We start from the raw sequence: 19,194 nt of genomic DNA, 5'->3' as shown, positions 1-19,194 counted from the left end.
TAATAAATGTGATGGATTAAAAATTAATAATAGTATCATTCAAAATTTCAAATTTTAAACACATTTATTTAAAATAATTATGAGAATTTCAAATACATCGTTTATCATTTTAAAAAAATGTGTATCTAAATCAATTTCTTTGATATATAACAAAATGAGGTTGCGTTTTCCGAATGGTGGGGCCGTCAAATCTCCACACGATTTATTTCTTCCATTCAGACGGCCGTAGTCTTCCTCAACAAAGATTACTCTATCATCTCTTTCTTCCTTTTCCCTTTTTTAAAATTTTAAATTTTGAAATATTATTATATATATATATATATATATATATATATATATTATTTCAAAATTTAAATCAATATATTTGATCATACAACTTCTATTAATCTTCTATATAGAGACAATTATTAATCCTCGACAATCATTTTTTTCCGATAAATGCATTATCTTGAGATTTGTGAGAATTAAACATGTGGTATTGGCTATGATTTAGAGAAGTAATTTGAATCAATATAAGACTGATTACTCTGATTGAATCCAAGAGTTAAAAATAACTCTTGGATACTACAGGACCCTGAATATAATAACTATTTTTCAGAAAAGTGTTGACTTCTACAAGCAATTTATTTTGGTGATTAAAAAAAACAGGGGGCGTGATGTTCTGTTCATTGCCCATAATGTTATATTATACAGTGTATGAACAAAGTTGTATAATTTTACATTTTGTAGTGATTATTACACTCACCGATTTGCAGTCAATCAGCTTCATCTGGGAAGGCTTCAAGAAATTGTCTGATAATGAGCCTTTCGTTCGGCGAAAGATCAGATTCATCATTTGTTAGTCTAGCGCGAATTGCAGCACTCTCGTTATTGCGTTGATCATCGGAAACCTGCATATCACAGCAGGCTCGTGGTCATTCTTAACGAACCAACACCGAATAATCAGGCAACGTGATAGGATATGATTTTCGAGTACACTTGTCAAGAAAAGTCTATTCTTTTTAATCTGATGCAACAATCTAATATAAAATAACAAATGCGTGCAAAACAGAAAATAATTTAACAATCTCAGGATTTTCTTTTAGATTCAAGAAGAATTTTGGGAACTTTAAGAGATTTGCACATTTGGCTAAAAATGACGCACCTGAACATAGTTGTTGACGTGGCCATCCTTGTTGGGACCAATGACAGGTTCGTACTCATTGCACATCCATTCACCATCCACAATATACTTGTATTCATAATGTCCTTCCTGTCCAAAGCAAGAGCTTGAGCACTTATCGGCTACTAATCCAGAATGCATCCATATTTTCTCTCCCAATTTTTTTTATGAATTATGACACTTAATGGACAAACAAGAGTTAAATCAGATAAAAGGCGATGTCATCTACATAAATTTATCCATAAAATTCATTCCCATGCTTGGAACATCACCAAGAGTTTCTCTTGGGAATTATAATGCGTGCAATGTGGTGGAAATCTTTGATAATATTCAACCAAACAAAATAAAATTCAAGGTCGATAAACATCATTAAAAATAAAAAATATTGGGAAGTGATCTAAGATCGGGATCGATACAACGATTAGCCCTATTGTGTACTGGAATCACATCAGGATGTTCTGAAGAATATAATCCAAAAGCAAGGGCCAAATATTTATTAAATATGGAATTGGTTGCTCGGTGATGGATAACATGATAAAAAAAATCCTATTGATCTCCCACAAGTTTAGAATTTACTATGCATTGTTATTTCTTGGTTATTAGAGAATTATTAACGAGGCCCTGGTCTGTCTCACTATATAAAGAGGCTCTTAATTCATGTGTATAGTTATGAGATTTTTAGGTGTGTCCTGCAGTCCTGCTGAATATAGCAGATCCTTATCGACTCAGAGGATCAGGTGCAATGTCAGGTCTCATTAATCTTTGTTCTTTTTCTTTTGTGTTTTATTTTGTCCAAATAATCTTTGTTCTTTTCTTTTGTGTTTTATGTTGTCCCAATAAATATTTTTCAGATACAGTTAACAATTCTCTTGTGAGAAAAAGTAAATCACTATACTGCAGAAGACCAAACAATTTTCTAGTACCATTTTATGAGGTAATGCAGAAGATAAGCTCATTAAGAATTAACAATATCTAGCAAAAAAGAGCTTAAATCGGGTATCCGCGAGCAGTCAAAAGGCATACATGTGTCAAAGGTAAAACCAGAAAAATTGCAGGTCACAGGGACTTCGAAAACCCACATGCAATAGAAAATTCAAACCTTCAACAGCATGAATTCCTTGTGCTAAACTGAAAATCTGTCTCAAATCTAATGGGATGAAAAGTCACCCAATTTCATCAAATAGATGGTATAAGAACCTGTTTATAATACCATGACTTTACTATCTCTATCTATCCATGTAGAAAACTGTTCAAAGATTAATTCACATATTGAAAGCACACAGCATTAGGTTTGAAGGGGGAAAAAGAAGTTCCTTAAGCATTAAAAACAATTTCATTTAAAAGCACTAATACAGTTTACAAGCTTAAAAATATAGAACAACGTACTTACAGGCAATTCCCTATGGAGATTCCATAAACCGTGTTCTTCATCATACGACAAAGGTATTCTCTGCATAGGAGGAACAGTACATTAAATTGCGAGTGGAAGACTTCCAAGAATCATAAAAAAAACATTTTTATGCATAAAACGAGTTAAGCATTCAAAATGCGAAATGGAACTAAAACATAGAATAATAGTAAAGTTTAATGGTGGATCAGACTTCGGAAAAAAACATGTAGGCGTAACTATGGTAGTAATGAAAGTGAAATAGCTTGCAAATAAATAATAGTTAAATCACCAGATTTGGCATCAACACTATTGTATGAAAAAGGAACTCAATATACTGCAGATTATTCTACTCATAATTGATGCTAGGTTCAGAGAACAAAGCATATAACTAAAACAATAAACATTATGAATCAGTAGAGTAATGTAAGCAAGGACTTGGTCATAAATATAGCTAAATCATAAGTTTTAAATAAGACATGATTCTCAGCGACCAAGAAAAGTTGAGTTGCATTTTATATATTCAAATTTAACAGCAATTGGGTATCATGTTGTATCTCACAGGAAACATTCATTTACAACTAGTTCTCCACAATTTCCAGAGTATTTGTTACTAGAAAGTCAGAGAGGCAACTACCTGACCCCATCCAATGTCGAGTCCAGAGATTTCCACTGATGAATTATTCTCTCCATACCACGTTAATTTCACAGGCTTCTTTATAAGGCCTGTAAGCTTTAAACAAAAGGAAGCTTGCGTTGGAATTTCATGGAAGAGGTTTAGCACTATTTGGACTCTTAATTAGAAAGGTAAGAACAAAGTACAGATGCAAAACAAACAGCTCCAATGACCATTAAAGGACTCCGAGTGTAATACCACAAGTCACATCATGAAGAACTTCAATAAAAACAGCTTCTGCATCGGAAGAGGAATAGAAATAGAGAACACACCAGAAAAGCTACAGAAACTGTCATGCCAAATTTTTTAAGTGATATACCACTTCAACAGTTATGGCTTCATGCTTGACATTAGCTTTATCAATAAATTTTTTATGTTTTTCAGACTGATTTAATACAATTAATGGACAAGGGAAACAAGGACTCACAATATCAGCAGTTGCACTTTTGATGGCATCTAACTTTGGAAAGCAAGGGCGCTTACTCTGCGAACAAGTGGAAAAGATATATTTAACATCTTCGTTCATACAGATATCCTCTTAGAAAATCCTGAGATGATTTTATGACCCTTCAAAATAATTTTTAAGATGTGTAATGAAGCTTTGAAAACATAATCAAGAGGATGATCAGCCAAATGAGTGCCACTGATGATTTCACAAAATAAATCTTGCTTGGGAAACTGAGATGTAATAAATTATTTGTGGTGATGATATTAGTCAATAATAGATAAGTACTGAGACAAAACATGAAAAATAAAATAATACCATAAGTAGTTTATGTGCTTCACTCAGCTTATAGTCTAGGATCCAAAACATGTAAGCCAACTGCACATAAAACAAAAAACTTGTTACATTCTTCATGCAAGTCAATTGGTGTTAGATTTTAGATACAAATATTGTTTGATGTTAGATGGTAAATACTCTTTATCAGTTGGAAAAGGGGAATAGAAATAACCATGCATTCTTCGTTAACGGCTATGTTGCATGGATACGGATACGAGTATCGTATCGAATATGATACGGATACGGCGACACGTCAAATTTTGAAAATATAAGACACGATACAGCTAGGATACGACAATCATTAAAATTATATATATATATATATATATATATATATATATATATAAATTTAGTATTGAAAAGTAAAAATTATGGAGATAGATTTAATATTTCATTAATCATAATATCTTAATTACAAAATATTAAATGTAAAATCCATCTTAAGCAAGGAAAAAGAAATCAAACATCCATATCGGTTGAATTGAGAGCCGCTTATGTAGAAATGGAATGTAAGAGATGGACAAATGTATTTAGGGATTTAAAAGCCCAACCCAATTTATTTTAAATTAATTATTTCCTTTTAGTCCCTAGAAATTTTAATTTTTTTTAATTAACCCCTACAACTTTTAAATATTTGCAATTTTGCCCAAACGTATCCGAAAAACGCATCCATGGCGTGTCCAAAACGTATCCGGATGGTCAACCCTAAACAAAGTCAACGATACGGATTTTGAGGTATCCGACACGCGTATCCGCGTGTCGTATCCGTATCCGATACTTCAGAAAAAAAATTTAAAGTATTCGTGCTACATAGGTTAACGGGGTTGAATTCTTAACTATAAACATCATAAAGAATCAAAAATAGTGGAAAACCAATTGAAACCGAACATCTAGATTCTCTCTCATTGAATTCTCATTATAAATGTGTGCTTGATTCTAATTTGCTTTTAAATAATTGATCAAAAACTATTCTGAATTTCTAAATAAAGTTGAGATTATTTTAATTAAAGTAATTGATATATTTTTAATAACACACTTCTTGTGATAACAATACTTTATTCATCATAATGCACTTAAGAGCAAAAAGCACACAACAATATTATCTACCAAAAAAAATAATTGTCAGGATTTTTGTAACATAAAAGAACAAAAATGTTGTAACTTGTAAGATACATTTCATGCGGCTATAACCTTTCTAAAGCATTATCATAGAACACTTTTCATTTATGGGTGGGCAGTTGGTAACTAATTTGAACTTGAGAACTCCCCATACCTTGACCATGATACTATGTTGAACAAATGACGAATTCAAAGTTTAAGCTGTAAAAGATATAAAACATTTGATCTTTATTATTCCTCTTAACAAATTTCTACGAGGTTTAGGAAAAGAAATTTGTTCAATCAATGCGTGGAACTATCTGTCTGTTCACCTATAAATAAATAAATATAAATATACGTAGATATATTCTTATGTAGGATATATGAGGTTGAAAGAATTTAAGGCAACTCTTATGCTATCCGAACATGGATGTCATTTCAGAAATGCTTAGATCAGGACTAATAAAAGGTGTAATATGTAAGCCAAAAGAAAAAGAAGGGGGAGAAGCCCCAGCGAAGAATGGGCAGGTTGATAGGACAGAAAATGGAATACAACATGTAAGTAAGCATGTATCTTAACTAGAGAGATGTCGACTTTGAAGGAATATCAATGCCATTGCCTTCCCCCAAAACCCCAAACAAAAGGAAAATATAAAGAGTATGAAATGGAGGAATGAGGGTTATGTCAGCAAACTAACAGCAGTTAGTTTTTTAGGAGTAAAGTTGCATCGATTTTTAGTGTAAAATAGTGTGATGTGAAACTTAGGTGACTGAATAAACTATTTCCTAGTTCGACTAGGTGACTGAAATATCTGAAAGAGAAGATAGAGTGCCCTACTGGGAATTTCAAGGCCTGATTTGATTTTTATTCATTCATATATTTGTCAAGGAGAACAGGAAAGAAACTTGTGGATAGGGCTAGTAACTTGATTTGAAGAAATGAGCCAGATTAATTAAAAGCAGAAGGTTTAGCTAAACTTGACGGGGCAGATTTCTTTTGATCTCATGAATAAAAAATATTCACAAAAGTTGGTAGACCAACAATGGGAATATTAGGAATTAATGGAATAATAGGTGTATTAAAATATCTATTTTAGATAAGTGCAAAAATTACTCAAATTTCTATTCTTCCAGAAATAATTAATCAAACTCGTATCCTAGACAACGACTTGTATTACAAACTAAATTGCACCTATTCTCATCAACTTCAATTAATTTATTTAAAAAAACCACCAGTCGGGCAGGGTCAAGACTTAACATGGAGCCAACCAACATAAAATAAATTCAGAAAGCACACAGGGTCTTGAGCATGACTTCCATAAAAAAGATACAGATTGAAGGAAAGTGAAGAACAAAAAGACAGCACAGTGGGCCAAGAGTGCTATCGAGAGATGGAAAGTTTGCACAGAAAATTTTGGAAAAGGTCATGAATTTAATGACTTGAAAATGCCACACTGTTCCAACTTTTGCCAAATAAAGGGAGATCAATAAATGTGAATAGAATAAATAATTGAAGTACAGTCGATGCAATAAAAAGATGTCCAGATTTAGGCAATTTAAGAACTAAAAGCAAACTGCCATACTGAGGTGTCATAGGGGTGACATTGAAGGGTATAGCAATGCCCCCGCTAGGAAGTTTGGTTCTGCAAAGAAATAAGAGTTTTCAAGGAGTTCAACCTCACTTATTTGCCTAGTTAAAATTGTCCGGTATAACCAGAGTGTGCCGACGGGAGGATTATTTGCAAGAAAAAAAGTAGTATCACTTAAATCAGTGTGCGGGATGGAAGTGTTGGGAGAAAATGACCCACGAGGAATGGTTGCGGCTGAACTAGAAAAGGCAGAGCCAGAATAGTAGCAGAAGGCAGCATGAAATTGTTGAATGCTTTGATGTTGAAGGAGTTGCAACCAGGATCAAGGCATGGAAGAGCCACAGGGGGCCACCCAAAAGAGACAAGTGGACAAGAGATTAACACCTGCAAATGATGACAGCTGGGGATGCACAAGCCGCATGAGATGGTAAAGGGATGTGTTACAGGCTTAAATATATTGGCTCACTCTATTATTTCTATTGTAAAGAATATACTAGATGCAATAACTTGGGTAAGGGGAAGGGTTTTGGAAGGGAGATGGAAATAATATAAGGGGGAGTTTGTTGGAGGGAAAAACATTCTGGCTTATATTTTTATGTCGAAGGCTAGCTTTAGCTAGGGCAAGTAGAGAGAGTACTTTCCTTGTGAGAGGGGGCAGGGATAGAAAATCTTTTCTTCTTCTCTGTTTTTGGTTTTGTTATTGTAATTGGAAAAGTGTCATTTTGTGTTCATAACTCAATGTTAATATGTTAAATATCATGTTTTTCAAATTATTGTCTACAACACTACACAGGGAGATTTTGTCTTTCTTTATTTCTTTCTTTTTTAAAGGCCTCCTTCAAGCCCTCCTACCATCACCCCAGAAAGAAAAAATAACAGGAAGGAAAGTGATACTGATTCTAAAGATTTTTAATACATAAGAACTGAGAAGGCCTGAAATGCACATACAGCAGTTGCAGGAGCTCTTCCAAGACCAGCAGTACAATGTATATAGGTCACACCTCCATTCCGATTAATGGCCTTTTGCAGTTTACTTACCACTGCAGGTAGCCGGGTTCTCAGATCAAAGGCATCAAAATCCCTGCTTAAAAGTAAATAAAGGTATAACTGAGCATAAAAATGCACTAATGTTGAAAATTATGCACAGGTCAAGTGATTTCCATGCGAGTAGAGTAGTTTCTTAGATGTGCCAATGTTCCACTACAATATTTAGCCAAATACAACCACACTTGGACATGTTTGTTCCCATTCTACCGTCTTACTACATAACCAGTATTTTTCCACCATCCGCAGTGTTCTAAAAGGCGCCGCCTAGCACCGCCTAGGCGGCGCCGAGGCGGTGGGCGGTTGCCCACCGCCTCGATTTTTGTCTGGGCGACGGGGCTGGGCGCTGCCACATTAAGCGGCCGCCTAGGCGGCCTGGGCGCCGCCTAGGCAGGATGGTCGCCGCCTGGGCGGATAGCGCCTAGGCAGATTTGTTTTTAAAAAAAAAAATTGGGCCTTTAAAATTTTACTTTTTATCCAATGTTCAATGTTTTCAAATGGGCCTAAGAGAGGAATGAGAAGCACCACCACGAAGAAGAATTTGTATCGGATGAAGAGGAGGAAGACGCCATGGATTTTGAGTTTGAATCTGATACAGAAAAAGTGTTGGAAGAATATGGAGATGAACAAGAAGAAATAGATGTTTAGACTTAATATCTATATATTTTGTCGGAAAATGTTGAAGTATCATGGACGATACGAAGGTTGTAGCAAACATATGATAGTGATTGACCAATATCTGTAATATATAAAAACGTATTAATATATATATACTAAATATTATTAATTTATTATTGCATAGAAAATCATAGTTTTAGACATAAAAGTTGTATTTTATAGTAAAACTCGTATATGTCACAAGATTTTTGGGCTTAAAAAAAAACCGCTTAGGCGGCCGCCTAGGCCCCGCCTAAACGCCTAGGCGCTAGGCGGTAAGTGACCGCCCGCCTACCGCCTACCGCTTTTTAGAACACTGACCATCCGTCACATTACAAGAACCGAGATAAAATTTACCAGCAGCAAAGCTACCATCCCAGGTTGTGATTTTCCTACAGAGGAAAGATTCAATTTACTCCTAAATGAAATCCCTTTGTAAGACGCTAGATAAAGAAACTATGGTACAATAATTGCACATTTAGAAAAGAAAATAAAGAACCGAAAATACTTGTAGCCAAGGAGAAAAATTAATTTCACATACTATTTCAGGAAATCAAGTTTCAGCTACTCCAAAAGTTTCAAAAGTGATGTTCACCAACTTAATGAATGAAAATAATAGCATTAGAATCTCTTCAGAATAATATAGTTTTGTCACCGACCTAATTTCAGCACGCAAGTGTTGAATGTCACCACATTTGTTGGCATATTCACGAATGGAAGCAATATCAACCCCAAAGTATCTGAAGAGATGGTTTTAAGGGCAAAAAATTAGCAGTGAAACTCATTCCAAGAAAAGGGGGATTAATCCATGTCAAAAGCTTCTTAAGCACAATTAGCAGGATCATCCATTGATTATCTATACCGTCAATAAATTTTCAGCGCTGAAGTAAATAAAAAAGGCTAGTTTGTGTACTCAAGATCTGAATCCTGTTGTAAGCAAAATATAGTTTTTACTCCAATGCTGCGAAGCTTGTCAACATCCTCCGGAGTCTGCCAAATTCCAAGTGAAAAAAATCAGGGAACTTCTAGGAAATACAGCCATCTCCACCTTAGAGAGCTAATAGTTATCACCTGTAGGCATGACCCCACAATAAGATCTGGCAGAATGAAGTTATAGTTCATTCCAAGTTCATGCCTATAAGTTAAAACTGTATCCACAAGAATTACAATGTTATTGTCAGCCAATGTATGACTTTAAGATACGGTGATATAAATCAGTAGCAGAGATTAATTATGTGTATACATCAACAAAACTTTAAGGTAGTATTCCAACTAGGGTACAGGTTTGAATATAGGTCACAAAGAAAACTAATGCAGATAATTTGCCACCACAAAAGCAAAAAACATGAAGAAATCACTTCATGATCCAACAAAACAGACAGACTGCACGGGTGAAGTTGATAAGAAGCAGTGGCCACAGTATGTAAACTAAGAAAACGGGCAAGCACCTAATAGCTTTTGTTTCAACATGTTAGTTAACATTTAAGACGTTCTGAAGCATTCCCTTTCGCAACAAAAACTAGTGTACATCAAATAGATTCTGTGTTTACCAGCTCCCATAGCTGCAGTCATGTCTTCGCTATATGTTTCAGATTTTTCTTCCATCTTAGATGCGTTGCTTTCTGTACTTGGTGCAGAACCAGACACGGCCTAAAAATTGTTTTGCCAACAAGAGATTTCAAAGAAAAGATTCTGCATCTTGTTGCACAGTTAAATGAAATTTGAAATAACAACAAAGCCAGAAAAGAGGCAAAAGTGTATTCAGCATGTACTGCTAAACCAAGTACGACTCCACCTTGAAAATGAAAAAAGAAAAATTAAAGGAGGTTAATGCCTACTCGCACACCTAATAGATTAATCTTTTGGATGAAGCATGCTATTTAGTTTCAACACGGAACACTGACGCTCATGTTGCAAATAAACACGACAGAAGAGGCCATGTAGTTTTAAGTATTCACATCGTAGTTGAATTACAGTTCATGCAGCCAAATTTGATAGGTATATGAAAGCTGATCAAATTACAGTAAGGATGTAAGCTTGATGGGCAATATCGTTAAAAAGGGCTACACATAAGCGATTGCAAGATGATAGTTAAGATTGGGAGGTTACCCCCCAAAAAGATAGTCTTTTAGCTTGATGACCCAAGTTTTAAGTGCTAAGAAACGACCTAGTTTGCCATGTATCAGACTCCAGTATGAGGCAAACCCGTGCAACCTATTGGGAACGAAGCTCAACTTTGAATTTTCAGAAGACAAAATTCAATCAATAAAAGATTTTGGCATTTTGCAGGATATAAAAAGATTAAAGTAAACAACCTCAAACAGATCTTCATAATATTTAGCAACAAAAGCTGTTTCATCATGAAAAGCAAAAAGAGATATATGAAAAAGAAGAATCTAATCTGTAACTCGAGATTAAAATTACATCAAACTCAAGAAATCACGCGCAAAAAAAAAACCCTTTCCTCAACAACCAAATCTTACCTTGACCACAGCAACTCGGGACCTAGACAAATTCGTTCCCTGAATCCAAACAATAATCAAGAAAGAGTAACATCAACTCTCATCACACTCACACACACACACACACATATTATATATTTCAGTTTTACCAGCAAAGTAACACGGCATGAGGGATTTCCTAAACGGGTTTTGAAGCTCTGCATTGGCAGAAGCAGGGATCTGAAAAGCCAGTGATTAACGCATATCACAGATTAATCATCAATGAGAAAATGAAAACTATAAAGATGATGAATGTTATTAAGAGTGAAGAATCAGAGTACAAAACCTCGGGAGATGCTGAAGGCAAGCCATCCCAGAAAGCAGTCAGTGCAGCTGAGTGAAAATGTTCGGTGATCCAACAAAAAATAGAAGGAAAAAAAAAATCTTTTGGGATATTCTCTGGATTTCGATCAAAAGAAACCAAACCTCGGTTTGCGTGACTGCGTGATTGGTACGTATTTATGGGAAACATAAATTATTTATCAATTAAATACAGAATTAATATAACTTTTTATCATGAATGAAAAGAGGAAAAATACGTTTTCTAATTGAGGAGAAAAATATATATGAGACGGTCTCAAATATTGTATTTTGTCAGACAGATTTTTTTATTATGAATATTAGTAGGGTTGGGTTTATTCAACTCACAGAATAAAGATTCATAAGATCTTTTTACAAAAGTCCTATTCTCAGACTTGTTAGTCGATTTATAATATGTTATTTTTTATTTTAATAATTTATTTATCTTTTATACATCGTCGTAAAATGATAATGTGTCCAAAAAAAATTTTGTTACGACAATACACATAATTATCATATATGATGTCATGTTAACATAAAGTTGAAAAAAAAATGATAGATTAAAATAATAAAATGACCACCAATTATATGTCAATAATGGAAAAACAAGCGACTTACATTAATAAACATTTAATTTCCCCAAAATGCAAAAAATAGGGAGAAAAAACTTTGAGCACACTTAAATATATCAAAATAATACTTACCAATAGATGTGGGAAAAAAATAGGATACTAACTAATAGTAAGTTCAACAATATTTATTTATTTTTTAAAACTTAAGTTAAAAAAATAAACAAAACCAAAGACTTAATTTTAATTAAATTAATAAATAAAAGGTGAGTTTAAAGTGACAGATAAATATGTTAAATATTTGTTAAATAAATCAGAAACAACTATTGATGTAAGAGATTAATATAGTTCAGTATCTAACTACATTATGTTTGTAATATAATTTAAGATAAGATAGTTTTTGTAACCTCTAAAAAAATATTATTAGATTTTATTTCACAACGACTCTCTCAAATAATGGAAGTGAAAAACATTGTATAATTCACCTGAAACTTTTTTAGATTAATTCATACTCGAAATGTAGAACTAATAAATCTATTTTATCAGTTTTAAAAAATCTATTTTATAACATTTAACGATACCATAGGATTAATTAGATAAAAACATATTGATTATCAATCAATTTTCATTTTCACCCAAAACTCACCCAAAAAAATGAACTACTTTGCTCCATCTTCCAAGGCCTTTTTTTAATATTTTGAAGCAAATCTTAATCTATTTATTATCAATCTGGAGAGAACTAACCCAATTATCCACACACGAAATCATATGAGTAGGTCGATACGATGAACATTCGTAGTTAATAATAATATTTTTTTACATAAAAATAATATTTTATTATTTTTTTACGATTCAAACCGGGTCGAGATCTGCACAAAATTGACATGGAAAACCGTCTCATATAAATTCTTATAAAATAATAATAAAGTATTGTTCAAACCATTAAAATGAAATCACAAAACAATAAAAAAAAAAAAACTAAGAGAAGTGTCGGTGTTGGGTACTGGAATCTCCGAATTCCTTCTTTTAAGGCCGCCTAAGATTATTGAAAAGTAAATACAATAAAAAATATCTATAGATTGGCTTGTCAACTTCTCTAGAGACTACACTTGGCTTTCGATCATACTTGAGCAGAAGAAGAAATAAAAAAAAATTTAATCCAATATTAGGGAAGGAGAATGAATTGAGATTTGTGTTCTCCTCTCATTTTCTATACTAATTAGTTAATTATGGTCTATAAATTGGTGATATGATCCGGGTGAATAGGGTGAGTTGGGTCGGTCAATCCACCAAATCTGATAAGAAGTTGATGAGGGAAAAATGAGCAGCAAGATATATTTCAAGTTGAGAGTATCCCTGCAATGATGTCCTGAAAACAAGAAGACAAACACGTGAATGAGTGCCGGAGTGGTGTCCGGCATAACCATTTTTATGCTTAAGTCAGCAGGTGAAGATGAAGAAAATCAATGTAGTTTTTTAGAGAACAAAAACGCCACCGGTGTATATATATGTGAATATATGTGTATCTATATTAATTTAATGCAAAGCAAACATGCTATTTATAGGAAGGAAATCCATGATCACTTTGTCTTCAATGTCCACTTACTAATTAAGGCAAGATGGTTGTTCATAACCTTTTGTCTTTTTCTAATAACTTCTCTCACACGTCAAATTTCTGTGATTTTGACGGTAATGATTACCAAAATAAGGTATCACATACTTGCGCACTCGAGTGCAGTGCTACTATCGAGGTAACCCGAGTAGAAAGTCATTATCCGAGAACTTTTCTAGAAGCCTGGACTTCTATAGCCGGGTATATGCCCGGCTGATAATAGTCCGGTGAGATGATGTCTCAGACATAGATTTGCTAGCTATTTGTCAGATTAGCTCAAAAATTCTCGTAACCTGATCCATGACCCCATATCATCTGTTACACAAGACCCAGGCCTCCCCGGCTATCACCAATTTGTTTTATAAGTAAATCAAAAACTTATTATGACTCGATATTTTTCGTGCTTACGGGTTCACTTTATATTTTAAGTATTTTAATTTTTATCCAGTATTTTTGTAGTTTGATCTTCTTTTGGACGTTGAGGAGTTACTAATTTGAAAGTTTTGCATATGATTAGATGTAAAAATTGCTATAATAGAAAATTTTATTATGTGCTGGCACTTATATCATATTAGGTTGCATCAACGAGAGTTTCATAATTTAAACAAAAAGAATTTTGACTATCATAATTCTCGATTGAAAAAGAAATGTTTTGACGGCTAGATTATACAGATTTAATATATATTTTCGCTTTTGAATCAACTATATGACTGAGTAGTGTTTATGTAATTTTTTCAAATATTCATTGACTTATTAGTTATTGATGTAATATATTGTTTTCAATATATTTATATATATATTTAATGTATTTTTTATTCGCAATAAAATGGACGATTTTTAATTTTTTTGCCTCACGGAACATAGGTACGACTATGATAATAACGTCTTTATTTTGATAATTATTGTGGATATATTCGGTTATATTTAAGTTTGAACCCTTAACAGAAGTGTAAGAACATAAATATATGTCTACTAAAAGGAGAATAAAGCTCTATTAGCCGGAAGTTGAACATAATTATTGAATGATAGGGTAGACATCCAGCTGAGCACAAGAAACATCAGAATACATTATAAGCAGGTGATGGCACAATCAAATCATGCGATCATGCCATGTTTGCATATAGAATCACTCAACTTGCTCTGATACCACTTAAATATAACGATGAAGTTCACAACAGAAGTATTGATTGATAGGGTAGTCATCCAGTTGGGCACAATAAACATTAGAGAACATTATAAGCAGCTGACGTCATAGTCAAATCGTGCGATCGTATCCTGTTTGTATTTAAAATCACTCGACATGCTCTAATACCACTTAAATATAGCGATGAAGTTCACAATAAATGACTGATGCAAATCGATTGACTAATTATCTCAAAATTCATGTTAATCAATGAACAACATTAATTTCTAGACAGAACTTTGTATTTATACAAAATTTGAGGTTATTCAAATAAACATGTTTCATAGTATTCTTCGACTATCTCAACAGTTGTTTAAAATTTTTATTAATGCATAGTTTTCAACCCCTGCAACGTCCCGTTCTTTCCTGGTCATCGAAAACGACTTGGGAAGAAGCTGGCATTGGACAAAGTATCTGTTCACCAGCAATACTTTTAGAAGGAGGCTGGTTTTGAGATCGTTTACAATGAGCAATCGCGGCCTGGATCGAGTTCTCGAGCTCCAAGTTTGGGCCGCAGCTGTTCTTGACACCAGCGGACCTGGAATAATCAGACATGGAACTAGCCGACTTCGATAGCCTTTTGAAGGCCCCGGAGAACGATCTCCTGTGACCTGCTTGACCATCTTCTGTTACATTGTTCTCTTTGTTACTTAAAGATGGCATCATCTTTTTGTTACTGCATTTAACCGCCTGGATTTGCCCGAACGGTGGCGCTACGTTCTTGGTGGTACCTCTCTCACTATCTCTGGTCTTTGGAAGTGATTTCTTCGCATCCGCAGCAGCAGCAGAAGATTCGTAGGAGCAACCGGATTTGGTAAACAGAGATTTAAGAAAAGCCCGTTTGAGCTTCGAACCGATACTCGACGACTGTTTGATCAGCTTCAACCGTTTGGTCCAAGAATACTTCTTCTCCTCGAACGATGTCGAGTATTCAAGGAAATACTCATTCCGGTTCAGCTCTCCACTAACTTGGCAAGACTCCACAGGCGAGACGTTGCATGATTCGAATGGCGAGTTGGCTGTGGAAGTGTTGGATGCAGAGAACAGTGGAGTACTAAAGGATTCATTGTCGAATTCGTAGCTCGACTTAGAAGACGTTTGGAGGATTTTGTCAAGCATCTGGAGGCGAGGTGGGAGATGAAGAGGGAGGAGTTTTCCCATGTAGAAGAGCTGATCAGCTGAACAGATAGCGGCGCGATTCGTCTCCGAGGAATCGGCGAAACTTTGGAACTCAAATTCTTTGTTGGAGTGGCACAATATGGTGGCTAATGGATCAACTTCTATGTTAATGTATTCATGATCTTGTACTGACTCCATTGTTGAGCCTTTTTCAAGAACACTCGTAAAATAAAGTTAGAACTCAAAGGCTGCAGGGGTTATAGCATTATATAATATATGAGCTTTGATTTAACCGAGGAAAATATATCTTCTTTTGGCATTTGAAATGACAAAGTAGCTTAGGAGGGATTGTTTCGCTTTCTACTGTTTGACTTTTTATGAATAGTTGGATTTCCATCTCTCAATTCTAATAAGAAAATTCACATTATTAGTTTTTAAAAAACAGAGAAAGAAATGGCATACATATATTTATATTGAGCCATGACGAATAAGAGTTTTCGGGTTTACGCAACAAATACGAAAATAGATGACACAAGTTGTTGTACGAGTCGATCGTAGATACTCATTGTAACCTGACGTGAGATGAGATATCACAAAAATAATATCACTGAGAATTTTATGTACTCTTCAAAACATTGCACCATATTATTTAAAACGTATCTATACTTCTATAATATTTATATTATTAAATTTGAGGTATCTACAATAACTAATTTTGATATAACGTCAAATTTTAAAAATACCAACCATATTCGTCTAAAATTATCAAATCACTCAATTTTTATTTGATAAAAATGTTACAAAAATCTATTTCCGTAAATGATTACATCATTTTTAATATAAATTTTTTATAAGAAAATATTAACTTAAAAATAACAAAAAAATTAATACAAAAATATCGCATGTATGCACATAACGTATGCAAAAAGTGGCTAGTATATTCCTAAAGTGAGAAGACAATATATATATAATTGGTTTCATTTTCCAAATACAATCTCACTATTATTTCTATACTAAAAAGAATAATATATTAAACTTTGGAGTAAATAAATTGCTTCAATATCATACATTTAATATACACTAAATTATATTTTATATTAAAATTATGTCATTTATGATCTTGTTCAAAGAAATAAACCTTTGAAAAATCCAAGGGCCAAAGTTTCCTAATTTTGAAATTGATTTAACATAATTTTACTTTAATGACGTGACCGCAAGTAAAATGTGGCGATTTTGTTATCGTAATTGAGAATTAATTAATAATTTGTTTATTTTTTAATGGCAAAAACTTGTGTGAGACGGTCTCACGGGTCGTATCTGTGAGACGGATATCTTATTTAGGTCACTCATGCAAAAGTATTACTTTTTATGCTAAAAGTATTATTTTTTATTGTGAATATGGGTAGGGTTGACCCGTCTCACAGATTATGATCCGTGAGACGGTCTCACATAAGACGTACTCTTTTTTAATTTATAAAGTGAGTTGGCAACACAAATCTCCACTATCCATGATTTAAGGATGCAAAAATCAAATCATTGAAAACATAACATTAATGCTACTTATAATACTAATCCCAAGTCCTCCAATCTACGGTTCTTTGGCAAAATAAATCAAATAAATTTCCGTACGAGTGAGGAAAAAGTGGATTGAATGGGCAGATTGTAAGATGCAAATATGACAAAATCACATGTTTTATGATAATTTATAATACTGAGAAACTATTATGAAATAAATAATAATAAATAAGAAAGAAACTTTTATAAAAGGAAATAATAATATATTTATTTAAAGAAACCCAATACTTTGCTAGTTTTGTGCCCATAAAAAAATAATAAATGGAAAGGGAAATGAGACATTTAAGTTTCCTTTCCCCAATATAATAATAATGATGAGAATTATTATTATTATTATGTATGGAGTGATTTGTCGTATTATTACCAGTACAAGTGTGGATGATGCAAATGCACTAGTCAACACTTTCTCATATATTGATCGAAATAAAAATTTGTGTGAGACGGTCTCACGGGTCATATTTTGTAAGAGGAGTCTCTTATTTTGAGTTATTCATGAAAAAATATTATTTTTTATGCTAAGAGTATTACTTTTCATTGTGAATATCGATAGGATTGACCCGTTTCACAAATAAATATTCGTGAGACAGTATCACAAGAGACATACTGATCATTGATCTAATATTGGAAATTTATATTACAAATATAATAGATAATGTCGAGGACGGATCTAGCTCATGTCAGCTCTGAGTTTTAGTTCACCCCAAATTTTTATTATTAGGTTTTTCACTTAGCTCAACACTCTTTTCACGCTCAAAGCTCAGCTCGTCTATTCGATTATATGGCACAATTTTATTGAACAATACAATGTAATGATTTTTTTGTATTATATAAAATTTAATACATTTTTTGGTAATAATATATGATTCATTATATTAAGTTCAAACTCGTGTCAGTTCTAATTTTTGGATCCGTCCTTGACACCGTAATAACAAAATTATTATATACCATTTGCACGAGTAGGCTTGATTTTAATAAAAAAATATATGTATATATATACCACAACTTTACCTACTTCGTTACTGGATTCCAGGATCTAGTCGTTTGTTCACTCTGTTTTTCTACTGTACCCATAAAATTTTTGTCCTCACACACAAAAAAGGGGATCACTCATTTGTTTTATGCGATAATTAAAAGGTCAGATTAAAATTAATTGTCCCCATAAAACAAAAACTACATATGTTAGAAAAGTACTTCATATTTTGATTTTTTTTTTCCAGACATACATAATTAGGAACATACAAGTTTACATTTAACTCTTATATGAACAGACACTTGTTCAATTAAAAAAGTTGTACCCATTTTTTCACTCAAAATGTACTCTCGTGACATATACATTACAAATCATGCATTTAATTAATTAATCGATAGACTTATATGTGAACATCGATGTAATGACAAAAAATAAAATAATCTCTAAATCGCCACCCGAAAGTTATTTACTATCAAATATAAATAGACTAAACTATTTTATATGAAGACTGTTGGTTTCATATCATATAATGAAGACATGTTAGATAAAACGTATTCACGATGTTCGAGTAAGTGGAACAGTGTGTGAACAGTTGACTAATAATTGACAGAAGTTCTATTCTCCTTACGAACATCATTTGAGGCAAGTCTGTCACACAAGACTCGTCTAGTGTGGTTTACCTGTTAGCGTAGTTGCATGTTATCGTGTTAGTCCCCAGGATTACACAGTGCGTACTACTGGATGGTGACTGCAGTTTCAACATCATAAAAAATAGATAAAATAGATTGAACTCACATGAGAATTGAATTCAAACTTTTGTATCTGATTTCACAAAATTTGATATTTTATTTATGTGTTTATATTCTCATATTAAACACATTTTTTTTATAAATAAAAAGATCACAAATTACTATTGGCCAAGAGTGTAGAATCTTTCCCAACTCTAAAAAGAAACGAAAGGACACCACAAT

The 19,194-nt window shown here is 33.2% G+C and overlaps 2 protein-coding genes across 2 annotated transcripts; both read right to left on the bottom strand.

Annotated features, from left to right (window-relative positions):
* Window positions 1-610: 610 nt before the first annotated feature.
* On the bottom strand, window positions 611-11,350 carry LOC140824199 (phosphoglucan phosphatase DSP4, amyloplastic). Its single transcript, XM_073185798.1, has 14 exons — window positions 11,182-11,350; window positions 11,006-11,075; window positions 10,878-10,916; window positions 9,945-10,044; window positions 9,466-9,542; window positions 9,308-9,384; window positions 9,054-9,134; window positions 7,642-7,774; window positions 3,989-4,048; window positions 3,653-3,709; window positions 3,187-3,282; window positions 2,553-2,612; window positions 1,145-1,252; window positions 611-890 (listed from the first exon to the last, which is right to left on the bottom strand). Exons 1-14 carry the CDS (start codon window positions 11,205-11,207, stop codon window positions 756-758), a joined length of 1,119 nt encoding a protein of 372 aa, XP_073041899.1. The 5' UTR covers window positions 11,208-11,350; the 3' UTR covers window positions 611-755.
* A 3,476-nt stretch (window positions 11,351-14,826) lies between these two features.
* LOC140810673 (probable membrane-associated kinase regulator 4) lies at window positions 14,827-15,919 on the bottom strand. The gene has a single exon (XM_073168544.1). It carries the CDS (start codon window positions 15,874-15,876, stop codon window positions 14,899-14,901), a length of 978 nt encoding a protein of 325 aa, XP_073024645.1. The 5' UTR covers window positions 15,877-15,919; the 3' UTR covers window positions 14,827-14,898.
* Window positions 15,920-19,194: the final 3,275 nt, after the last annotated feature.

This window comes from Primulina eburnea, chromosome 1 (genome assembly GCF_022965805.1).
Source record: "Primulina eburnea isolate SZY01 chromosome 1, ASM2296580v1, whole genome shotgun sequence".
Taxonomy (NCBI): Eukaryota; Viridiplantae; Streptophyta; class Magnoliopsida; order Lamiales; family Gesneriaceae; genus Primulina; species Primulina eburnea.
This window is presented reverse-complemented; position numbering and strand designations above follow the sequence as displayed.

Excerpts from the sequence above, each read along its gene's own strand:
- LOC140824199 (XM_073185798.1), bottom strand. The coding sequence starts at position 11,207 with ATGGCTTGCCTTCAGCATCTCCCGAG. Across the intron at positions 9,543-9,944 it reads GACTGCAGCTATGGGAGCTG|TTTTAACTTATAGGCATGAA; the intron begins GTAAACACAGAA and ends TTGTGGATACAG. Across the intron at positions 7,775-9,053 it reads CACTTGCGTGCTGAAATTAG|GGATTTTGATGCCTTTGATC; the intron begins GTCGGTGACAAA and ends ACTTTTAAGCAG.
- LOC140810673 (XM_073168544.1), bottom strand. The coding sequence starts at position 15,876 with ATGGAGTCAGTACAAGATCATGAATACATTAACATAGAAGTTGATCCA.